The sequence below is a fragment of the Amphiura filiformis genome, chromosome 20 (genome assembly GCF_039555335.1).
Source record: "Amphiura filiformis chromosome 20, Afil_fr2py, whole genome shotgun sequence".
NCBI lineage: Eukaryota > Metazoa > Echinodermata > Ophiuroidea > Amphilepidida > Amphiuridae > Amphiura > Amphiura filiformis.
The window spans coordinates 38,012,563-38,025,300 of record NC_092647.1 but is presented as its reverse complement, the minus strand read 5'-3'; the positions used below and the strand labels follow the sequence as shown (position 1 = coordinate 38,025,300).

The window sequence follows — 12,738 nt, the reverse complement described above, 5'->3', positions numbered from 1 at the left end:
TAAATATGTGGGAGTGCGGGTCAATACTTTGGACACAAGGTGACGAGTGTCACCATGGACCAAAATATGAGAAGCCTAAAATATTATAAAATGTATTTTCTGTGTGCACTTTTTGCCTGTATTATTGCTTTTTAACCATATTAAAGCAATATTGAAGAAATGGTAAACATGTTACAAATTTTTAAAAAGACAAATTTTTAACCATATTTTTCTATGCGATTTTCATGTGTCAACTAACCCCACCTCAAAAGTTTCAACTAACCCCGATGCCTATTTTTACATTTCAAAGTTCATTACACAAAATAAGAAATACAATAAAACTTTTATTTAACATTATTCTGGGACTTACTACTAGTGCTTATGATACTCAAAAATAATCCCTGAATCTTCAAACAACATGGAGATAACGATCTTTTCTGAGGGGTATAAAATTAGTCAGTAAGTCAAAAACAGATATTCCTTTCCCAAGCCAACACTGGTGGGGCATCAGTGCTGTTGCTAATTTGGTGGATGACCCTTACTAATACCTATTACTAGGTGCCAGTATTTTACCAAATTGTTTCAACTTACCCCGCGTTCCAACTAACCCCAATCGCCCCTACGCTTATTGGACGCAAAAGGTATGTTTGAGTTTGGCCAAGAATGACTTAATTTACCTGTAAACCATTTGAAGTAGATTTCAACTACTCTTACCTCTACTGGATCCTTGGCTTTATTAATCACCCTCCTTGGTGTCTTCTTACTGCTAGGGGTCTTGCCCCTCCTACCACAGAAAAGAAACAATTTCATGAATAAATTATTTAATCATTCACATGGTGACATGATCAGTTTAAAATTACTGGTCAATGATATGTTACTGACAGGACAAAATGGACAACAGACATTTATTAATGTTTCCTGCCAGAGATTTACTCACTTTGATTGGAAGGAGGTCACATTTCATTATTTCCCACCATCATTAATTCCGATAGGATTGCACTTTATGGTATGGCTGAGGCAGCCCGCCCACTGCTGTTTACAAAATACAGTCGTTTTACTACCATTTTGGAACAAATATATCTGATGCTTACGCAAAGTCAAAGTTAGAAAAAGATATGAAGCTGAAAATTGCTAGTCTAGCATGTCTAGGGTGACTTTCACTCAAAGAAGCAGAATCTGGCTTCAGAAACAGTGAATCTCATCCACTCAAGAAGTTATCATGGTCTCTCAAAACCTCCTTTTGTAACGTCCAAATTCCATCATGTCCATTGGCGATTGCGTGATTAATATCAGACCCCCTCGACTCGTACATGATGTATTGTAATAATTGTACCCACAATCCATCATGCACATGGCACATAGAAAATGTTGTAACTTCATATCTCCCCCTGAATCAATAAGGGGCTGTGCAATTTCCAAATGGCTCGCCAAAAATCGCTTGCCCCCCTCTCGGCCCGCCAAAAATCACTTGCCCCCCACCTCTCTGCCCGCCAAAAATTCTTTGCCCCCCCCCCTTGAACATGCCAAATTTTTGGAATCCCAAATTGCAATCCTTAAATAGTCTAGATCAGGGTTCGATTTAGAAAATAAAATGTACATGCACAACTCCGATTTTTCCCTCAAAATGGGCCAAATAACACAAAATTTTGCATGCACAGGCAAAATTCTACATGCACAGAGCCAAAGTTACATGCATTTGTGCATGTAAAACCCCTCTAAATCGAACCGTGGTCTAGATGTATATGTTAAGCGTTTACTGTTTTCCTAAGCCTTTTTAGAGCGTTTTATTAAAAAGGCACCCCATGAATGCATGCCAAAAATCGCTTGGCCAGGTCCTCTCGGCTTGCCAAAAATTGCTTGCCCCCTCTTTCGGCTCGCCAAAATTTCTTGCCCCCCCCAGGGCTCATAATTATTGCACAGCAGCCCCTAATTATTTAAGTGGTGGCTACGTGAACGAGCTAGTTCAACATGTTCAACTTCCATTGTTTAATTTTTTTTAGTCATTGTTGTCATCATATGTAGGTATGCCAGGTGAATTCAAATTTGCCATCAAACTGCATCATTTTTATATCAAATTAAAGCCCTTGAGTAAACAAAGCCAAAACTGAAAACCTTTTTTTCATAGCACTTTCCGTAGCAAAGTTACAGCTTGTCAAAGATTGACTTTCATCGAACTATGTCAAAAAGATTCAGCTAGCAAAATTCCCCAAAACGGCATTTCGGGGGTGTTTCTAGATCTTAGTCTCATTATGATAGCAGCTTTTTTTTAAGAGCCAATCTCCCTTATTATGTACCCATCTGTGATACAAAAAAAAATAGAATTTTCTCTAAAAAATTATTTTGGTACATATTAGCACCAACAACTCACATGTAAAATATGAGCGTGCACAGCGCCCACATACAACATAAAAAAATTCTTGAAATTTCAGCCTCTCTGAGCCTTACTTGCAAATGGTAAACTTTGGAGGTGCATAACATCGTGCGCCATCATCATCCCAACCTGCATTTTGCATTTTTTTAAAGTACCAAAATTAATGGTTACATTACAAAAACCAAAAAAAAAATTGGGATCTTGATGGCGCACAAAATCAGCAAATCCAATGATTTTTTTTTTTTCTCCTTCGTGCAAACTTCAAAGCATCATATCGGGCTGCGCCATCAAGATCCCAAGTCCGAACAAGTTTGAAATTAAAGACCTCCATGGCAAGTTTCATTTTTCAGCAAAATTTTTTGGGATTTCGCTATGGCGCAGAGTTAACAGAGGTCAAAGGTCAAAATTTCCTATTTTCGCACATTTTTGCACGCCTGTATTATTGCGCGCCAACGTCACCTGACTCTCCGAATAGCATTTCATCAAAGAAGAAGTAATTCTCAGGGCCGTGACACTCGTATTCAATCCCTGTATAAAAAATGAAGTCACTTCGCCGGCAGTTTGAGTGACGGTTGCTATGCCGGTTGCTATGCATCGAGGTGGTAAGCCTAAAACTTACGTACTTGTGAACGGCTATGATGCGCGTTACTGCTTTACTGGTCAAAAGGACTTATCCTGTATTTGATTGACAGTTGCTAGGGCATCGAGGTGGTAAATTAGTCTTAGTTTCAGACCTGCAAGTACAGAATACGATTGTAACGCAATTTGAAAGTATGTTTATTTGTTTTAAGAAAGAAATACCATTTTCATCAAATTTTATATTAGTAGAGATAATATTAGACCCATATTTTACTTGTTTTATTGAATTTCAAGCTAATTTTATGTATGAAATGTGCACATTTAGACCGATACAGTGCAAACGACACTCCGTCTTGATCAAGTCTAACATCGTCAGGCTAAAATCTCCTCAATCTTGAACGACTGTCGAGGAAGTCTATTTCGAGCTATTTTTCCAAGATGGCGCCCATCAACTGCCAATTATTCGGACCCTTTCCGGCAAAAATACAGCTTATTTAGCCAGTCTCGTCATGGGGTAATCGGTTATAATATTTTCCTAGCATATTGAGCTAACTCCTCAGCCATTTGGTTTTTCACGATATGATAGTAATGGAAAGATTCGACCAAATGTTCGCCGTTTTTCGCCATTTAATTTTTTTTGAAACGATGACGTAAACATGCATCGACTCTTCCACAGAAAATACACTCCTACACGTACAGGGGTACAGCAATGCCATCACATGCATGATTGTGACTGACTTCATTTGCGCAAACGAGTGGCTTATCCTATAGTATATTAGTACTCGAGAATCCTTGTAATTCTCTGCAAGAACTGAAAAAATTAGCTTGGGATCTCCTGATCTTCATATTTTTCTGATTTTTTGAAAATGGACTTAGCCTCATTTTGGAGGTCAATTTGACCTCTTTTTCCCACTCGCTGCACAATGTGGGCTTTTTACTGCATCACAAAAGATGCGCCAACAAGATCCCAATTTTATTAGTCATCGTATAGCTTCTTTGGCGACCAGTAGATAAAACACAAGCAACAGCTAATTGGGATCATGTGGGCGCACTAATATAAAAGAGGTCAAAGGTCAAGCTTTGTGCCAAAGTGATGCATATTTGCCTATGTGCAGCACGAAAGTGGAACTTTGACCCGCAATAAAAATGTGCGCCAACAAGATCCCATCTTACTTTTTGGATGATTGGATAAAGGGGCTAAGCTAATGGAACTAGATTGTTAGTTTCCTATTGACCTCCCGCATCACTTTATCAATTTGACCAAAACTTTCATTATTTTCATATAAAAGTCAATGATCTGAAAATTGAAATGGAAATAATCAAAATTGAAACTCTCAAAATGTCTGACATCCCCTGCTGATCATAATCAGCAGTTTTTCTTAGTTGTAGGGGTAGAGGATGTAGTAAATAATGGAAATTTAAGGATTACCTCATCATGTTTCTAGTGATTACAAAAATTGCAAATTTCTTTTCATTTTAATGAAAATAAATTTAAATCTTTTCTCAATCTGTTGCAAAATGTCTGTAAAGATGATCTAAGCATTAATACCGGTTTTGAGATGGTCTTTCATCAACAATATATACTTTGGTACTGGTGGGGAACCTTAATTAGGATAAAGCTGTTCATAAAATCATTGATTTTGTTGACATAATGGATAATGAAAAGAGACCGAATAATGAATAATGAAATAGCGACCTCGTCCATTTTTTCAAACATCCAATCGGAAACTAATAATCGAGTTCCATTGGCCTTATGTATAACTGATAACAAGTAAAAAAGAAGTGGGATCATGTGGGCGCACTAATTCAATAGAGGTCAAAGTAGGGGGGTCACATCATTATTTTATCTACAAGATAAATGTTTGGCATTAAGTTTTTCAGAAGCATCTTGCAAAATGATGAAGATAGCAATTTAAATGGTTCAAATTGGATAAAGCGTTTTCGAGTTACGCCAATTTAAAATTTCCGAAAAATGGCTGTTTTTCAGCATGATTTTGATAAAAACGCATGTTTTCGACAATATGGCATGTTTGAAGACTAAAAAAATCAAAATTATATGCTTCCTATGTCCGATTTTCACTTAAAGTTGCTGTATAACTGAGTCTTTCAACATAGATATGTCAAGAGGTACATCATTTGCTTCAGTTTTTGAAAAAGATTACTCCAAATATGGACTAAAACACCAAAATCAAGGATCGTCGCACTCTCATTTTAACCCCTTGCAGAATAAAATTGCAGATTCTACGACAATCTCAGATTAAAAATATGAATTGTGAATGGCTGCATTTACACTAAGCCAACTCTAACCCTTGGGTTGAAACACAAAAACAACAACAAAAGCTCATGTGCATCAAAATATTGTGAGAAATTGCCTCCAAAGTGGGAAAAATCTAGAAAATCAAGGAAATTGCCGCTCAATGTAAAAAAGTGCTACAGAATGAAACAGCAAGTTACGGACACCTCGAATAAAAATATCAACTTTGTACATCCATATTCAAGGTAAAACAACTCTAGGACTTCAAGTTGGACCACTGCAGTAGATAAAAACAACAAGTTGGTCATAATATGTTGATAACTACACTCCAGAAATGGAAAAATACTAAAACTTCACAAGTAAGGTCAACAATTTCTATGGGAAAATACACAGGAAAATGGCCAAAAACAAATGTTTCAATATATTGCCATTTTTAACCCAACATCCTAGAAATTTCTTGTTTACGCAAAAGAAAGATATTTGTGTGGAGATTCAGGAAAAAGGAGTCTCAATTTGATTGCACATGTGGCACACAGTAGGGTAACTCATCATCTACAGTCATCATATCAAAATTTCACCCTTGGACAGCGTTTCCTATGGGAAAATACACACGCTTCGGGCAAAAAAACATCAAATTTTCAAATTTATCGTGAAAAAAACAAGTTGTGCCAAAATAAAGATACATTTCTCATGGTTCAGAAAAAGTAACTTTAAAATTCACTACATCGTTGGCACCGGTCGAAAAACTCACTTTCTAAAGGCAATTTCTTAATTTCTTCTGCGGATCCAGACACTGGTCTTTGCTGATAAATAATCTGGTGCTTTCACAGAGCCGCCGTGTAAAATTCAAAAGGTCAATAGACCTAAAAATATTTTTTTGTAACTACACATATACTAAATAAATATTTGAAAATGTTTAGGTCTCTATGAAGAAAACAATTTGATATTTTTTATGCTCAAAACATGCCATTGTTCATTTATGGGTCGTATGCAGACACCTAATGAGCTAATGTGTGACCCCCCTAGTCAAAGTTCATACTTTGTGTCGAATTGGCATTATTTTGCCTATGTGCAGCACAAAAGTGGAACTTTGACCCGCAATATTAATGTGCGCCAACAAGATCCCATCTTACTTTTTGGATGATTGGATAAAGGGGCTTATGTATAACTAGGGATGTCAATGAGAATTTTCAAGTTTTAAATAGGTTCAGTTTCTATGCAGAAATGAATGCCTCTCTGCTTCTGGAGTAAAATGACACCAAGATCATCTCTGTAGGTGAAGCGGTTCCAGAGAAATTAATTTTTTTGTGCTTGAAATTTTGCCAAATTTGTAAATCGCAGTAAAGACTAAATTAGGGAAAATTGATTAATTAGCATAATTAAGTATGTATAAAACTGTTTTAAAAGGCCAGAAATGAATGTATTTTTATATTTCTCTTCTACATGTGCCTGACTACAAATAAAAACTAAAACAAGTTCCATGTGGTTGGTCAATTTTATTTTATAAGTGCGACAAAGTGGGCTTTCGTTCAATTTTACTCAATGGACCAGCAAATTGTTTCTGAAAAATGTTTAAGTCCAGCTCATTAAATATGCAAAAATGATCCACAGCTTCTTAAAATAAATGACTTTAATTTGCATTGAAGTATATACAGACAGTAAATATGTAAGCTGCATCCATTCAGGTGGTTACCAACTGAATTTGATTTTAAATATGCAAATGAGATGCATAAGTACAGTGTCTATGGGGAAAATGCCTAATTAAATATTCATAAATGATCCACAGGCTAAAATAAGTACTGTTTTTTAACATCTAAGGCTAAATAAATTCTGGGCTTATTTCATAATCTCTACCCATTCAAGTAACCAAAAGAATAAGATTCAAAATATGCAAATGAGATATAGTGTAGATATTGGGGAAAATAGCTAATTAGTTATGCGTAAAACACAAAATTGCAATTCACGGTGTGATCCTAACATGCTGTGAAAAAGTTTTTCACAGCAAAGTTGTAGATAATTATTTAAAGATTTGAGAAATGCAAGTCACTTTTCTGATTATATCAAGGATTTGCTATGATTTCTCTCAAAAGACTGAATATTGAATTTTACCAATAGAGGGCGCTAGTTTTCCAAAATGGAGACTTGAACACAAAAGTGACCTCTCTCACAGGAATCTTGGGTTCATCTTCTTTCCAAAATGGTATTGCTTATTCATGTAAGTTATAAAGATCACACCGTAAACTTGATTCAAAGATTGGTATATATTTGGTTTCAACAGTGCAAATTTACATGGCGGGTCCATGAGGAGCAATTTTTGTGAATGAGAGGAAAAAAGGGACTTTTCAAACCGTAATTTCAGACTTTATTTCCATGAACATGTATAATGCTTTTACACAGAATGATAGATAAAGGTTCATATTTACTAATAATAAATTTTTCTCTTGCCTCAACAATATATACTGAATTTACAATGCCAATGAAGATGGTCAAGTTATACACCTGACAGATCATTCCACACATTTTGGAGTGCATTGTTGACCTCCCTAGTATAACTAATAACAAGTAAAAAAAAAGTGGGATCATGTGGGCGCACTAATTCAATAGAGGTCAAAGTTTTGATATTTTGATAGCAGTTCCATTAAAAAAAGGTGCTATCGTCATGAGACTAAGTAAGATCTAGAAACACCCCGTAATGCTGTTTTGGGGGAATTTTGCTAGCAGAGTCTTTTGATGAAAGTCAATCTTTGACAAGATGTAACTTTGCTACGGAAAGTGCTATGACAAAGGTTTTCAGTGTTGGCTTTCTTTACTCAAGGGCTTTAATTTGATATATAAAATGATGCAGCAGTTTGATGGCAAATTTGAATTCACCGGGGTCCTGGCAGCCATAGGCCTACCTACATATATTTGGGTCAAGTGAAGTATAGAAAACATATTTATGTAGGTTTCTTTCTTCGGGCACAAGTTTTAAATTTCTATGTAAAAATGCATTGACATTGTCGGCGAATTTGGCTGACTAGCAAATGTGTTTGCCTGGCATACCTACATCATGGTTGTTGCAATTTACGGTAAATTTGTGTACATCGTGGAACATTCAACTACTACGCTTGTCAGTGTTACTCCGCGACTAATTATGCTAACTACACGCGCGTACAACGCTACTCTACGCGTCCATATTTATAGCCAGGCTATCTGCGTACAACTGCAAATACGCACAGCCATGCAAAGTCAAAGTTAAAGGTCCGTAACCCGATCGACAGCATCATCCCCGATTTTTTCATTGTTGATGAGGTTTTGGTATCACATAATAGATACTATTTTTCTCATTACTATCCTGAAATTTGACGCTCCAAGTCGATGTATTTCCGGAGAAATCATGAAACACAGCGGCTTTTACAGGTATACCAGTTTGTAAACAATGGTAAATACTTTGATTTCTGGGCGGGAATTATGAACGAAATAGCTCAGTAATATCAGTCGCCTCAACAGCTACTTTGGTTTCGCGTCATACACATTCTGTGGAAAAAGCGAACCACACTAACTGCTGAGGAGACGCGTCTAGACGGTGTGCCGTATTTAATTATAAAATTTCCACGATGGAGGCAGCGGGCCGATTAGCTCAGTCGGTTCGGTTAGCGCGCGCTTCATGTTTCTACCCAAGAGGCAACCGGTTCAAAATCCGTGTCGGAATGTTTTTTTTTTTCTCCATTTTAACCCAAACTTTTTTATATTCATTTGAAATGTACATATTGCAAGGGGAAATATATTTTGTTTCCTTTTTTCTGAAACGGCACGAAAAAACAAATATTTTTCGTTCAATACGGGCCGGGCATTGATTGTACAGCATGTCAGCATTAAATTAAATCATACTGAACGGAAATGGTTGTTGTTGCTTGCTTACCCAGAATGCAATTCACGTGATACCAAGGTATTGGATTGCAAATTTGGCTATTTATTCACATTTACGCCGAAAAATGCTCTCGTTTTTCACAAAGCAGCATAAAGGGGCGATATTTGATATTATTATGTAATTTTAAAGACAATCCATATCCAAAACCAATAGGGTTACCCCCCTTTAAGAAGAGTATGACGTTCCACCATGATAATTTTTAATTTGATAAATAATTTATCACATATCAATTTTGACTTTATATAGCTCAGCCTCGGGTGGTCAGGATCGCTCAAATACCAAAGCAATCGTACATGATAATCCATCATGCATGCATGTCAAAACCTTGCATTGTTTTTTAAGCTTATCAATTGAATTCCTACACATTTTGTACATGTACACATGGCAATGTCATGAATGTGTGGACGAATCGTGGCAAATTATCCCGTTAATTTCACTATTTTATTCCATTTCAATAATGAAACAAGCAAAGCAGCAATCATATTCAATGAACAAGTAATACTTACGATGGTTTCATTTTACAATTCAATGCACCAAATCAGTTATATTTGAAGATCAAAATGCACTTCCGGTATGATAAAGGCAATGTAAATCGATGGAACCAGGAAAATGTTTTCAAAATACAGGCGCGATGTTGCGACGACCAATCAAGGCTTAGCATGACCCAAATATAACAGCAGAGGGCGCGCGAATCAAAACAAAAAGTAATTTCAGGTAGGGCAGGACAAAGTATGGCAAGAAGTATTTTGTGATTGATTGGGGAATCTGAAAGACCACTATCATTCCATTTCATTTCATTTCATTTCATTTCATTTCATTTCATTTCATTTCATTTCATTTCATTTCATTTCATTTCATTTCATTTCATTTCATTTCATTTCATTGAACATTTCATTTCATTTCATTTCATTTCATTTCATTTCATTTCATTTCATTTCATTTCATTTCATTTCATTGAACATTTCATTTCATTTCATTTCATTTCATTTTCATTTCATTTCATTTCATTTCATTTCATTTCATTTCATTGAACATTTCATTTCATTTCATTTCATTTCATTTCATTGAACATTTCATTTCATTTCATTTCATTTCATTTCATTTCATTTCATTTCATTTCATTTCATAATAGAGGACATATGAATATCTGTGAACAAAATCAACGAGATAAAACTTAAAACATGTATGCTTTTTATCATGTTTATAATTTTTACCAAAAATGTTCATTTTACGCTATTTTCGGGAGTAAAAAATGTGTTTATTTGACAAGAAATGTGTATCAATGTATTAAACTGTTTGAATTGAAAAAGTTCACAGTGACATATTTCTGTGACCCATAGGCTTTTACCTATAGGGCCCGATGACCTCCAGAAACCCATTATTTTATAGGCCATTTCAGCATGAAATATAGGTCTACATATTTGGATATTTTTTATTTGGATTTTTTTTTATAAAAGGTTTTTTTAAAGTCTTATACATGTATGATGTATACAACAATTCATAGGCATATTAGCAGGGAGGCTGCAGTAAGTTAATACAAGAGAGGTTTTCGTGCAACATTTTTGGAAAAAGCTTCCATTATAATGGTGTTAAAATCTACCGGTATCTATCATTTCATATATCTATCATCGGATCATAAAATTTTACCCCGCTGGCGTTTCTAAAAAGTAACGTGGGCTGAGATGGTTGAAAAAGCATTTTTTTCTTCTTTTTTTTTTTCTTTTTCGCCAGCCCATCGGGCTGGTACCTATTTCTGGGATGGTGCTTGTTTGCTCAAGGGGGCGCAGCACTAATTCAGCGCCCCATAGGATAACGTGTGATTTCGGCCTACTTCAAGCGCCATTTATGGCGTCCCTGCAATACTTGGCAAAATAAATTTGGTATCAAATTAAAGCTCTGTTTCTCTAGATTCCAAAACTTTTGTCGGCATATATCGATGACCATTGACTTTTTCGCTAATTTGCGGTGCAAAAAAAGAGATAAAAATATACTAAACTCACCACTCACATTTCAAAATCGGGTTTTCTCTTAATCCGCCACAGAGAATTGCTTTTGAGATCAATTGTCCAGTTTTTATCTGCATGTTATCATTAAAGACACTTGTCGAATTCATATGAGCCGATATTGAGTGATTTAAAGTGAACATGTCGGTAGATATGGTCGCTACAATCTCATATTCGCTATGGACTATATTAGCCGAATTTCGTTGTTAGATAAAATGCGGAGGGATTTAGTGTTGCGCCCTCTTATAAGGTGTTAAAAGTTATTAAAATCCACATTTATTACTCATGATGTAAACTAGAGCAAATTTGAAGCTCAACACCGAAGATTTCATGTCTCTGCGACATTCCGTTCAAGAGAAATGATGTTTTAAAGATCAGTGCCGAAATGCCGAAAATCGAATATTTCGACTTTTCCTCCAATATGCGAAAGTTTATACAAAACTCACAAAATTAGTGACAGACGACAATTTGAGCACGTCTTTGAACCAAGATTAATTTCTTTTCTAGATTATCAGTGTTGCCATTTTCTTTTGGAAATCATTTATTACTGAGTCTCAAGTATAAATACCCCCCCGTTCCAGTAGTAACAATTGCGATCTTTTTGAGTAGGCCTACTGAATATTCAGCAAAACGGCTTCATGCAGATTAACAATGTTTATTATAAACCTTAAAATCCATTTATGAGCCTTTTTGAGGATTTTTGGACGCATTTCTTGACTTTGAAGGCGCCTACTCGGCCAATAAAGTGTTTTTTTCCAATAATTTTTCATGAGGATGACTTTTTGTAATCGTTGTTTATCATCATGATGGAAATAGAACACATTTTGTGAAGCGCGTCTCTTATTTTGCGCGAAGAATGTAAAAGGAACGCGTTCATAATGACGGCCGTTACAAGGTGTTAAAAGTTTTAAAATCCACATTTATTACTCATGATGTAAACTAGAGCAAATTTGAAGCTCAACACCGAAGATTTCATGTCTCTGCGACATTCCGTTCAAGAGAAATGATGTTTTAAAGATCAGTGCCGAAATGCCGAAAATCGAATATTTCGACTTTTCCTCCAATATGCGAAAGTTTATACAAAACTCACAAAATTAGTGACAGACGACAATTTGAGCACGTCTTTGAACCAAGATTAATTTCTTTTCTAGATTATCAGTGTTGCCATTTTCTTTTGGAAATCATTTATTACTGAGTCTCAAGTATAAATACCCCCCCCGTTCCAGTAGTAACAATTGCGATCTTTTGAGTAGGCCTACTGAATATTCAGCAAAACGGCTTCATGCAGATTAACAATGTTTATTAACCTTAAAATCCATTTATGAGCCTTTTTGAGGATTTTTGGACGCATTTCTTGACTTTGAAGGCGCCTACTCGGCCAATAAAGTGTTTTTTTCCAATAATTTTTCATGAGGATGACTTTTTGTAATCGTTGTTTATCATCATGATGGAAATAGAACACATTTTGTGAAGCGCGTCTCTTATTTTGCGCGAAGAATGTAAAAGGAACGCGTTCATAATGACGGCCGTTACAAGGTGTTAAAAGTTTTAAAATCCACATTTATTACTCATGATGTAAACTAGAGCAAATTTGAAGCTCAACACCGAAGATTTCATGTCTCTGCGACATTCCGTTCAAGAG

General features: G+C 35.7%; 1 protein-coding gene across 1 annotated transcript in view; it reads right to left on the bottom strand.

The window, feature by feature from the left end:
* Window positions 1-9,751, bottom strand: part of LOC140142822 (kinesin-like protein KIF23) — a 37,056-nt gene extending 27,305 nt beyond the window's left edge. Inside the window, exons 1-2 of the mRNA XM_072164830.1 lie at window positions 9,600-9,751; window positions 694-763 (exon numbers count right to left, since the gene is read on the bottom strand). Of these exons, the coding sequence (XP_072020931.1) occupies window positions 694-763; window positions 9,600-9,610 (81 nt within the window). The 5' untranslated portion in view covers window positions 9,611-9,751. The remainder of the gene's footprint in view (window positions 1-693; window positions 764-9,599) is intronic.
* Between the last annotated feature and the right edge of the window lie 2,987 nt (window positions 9,752-12,738).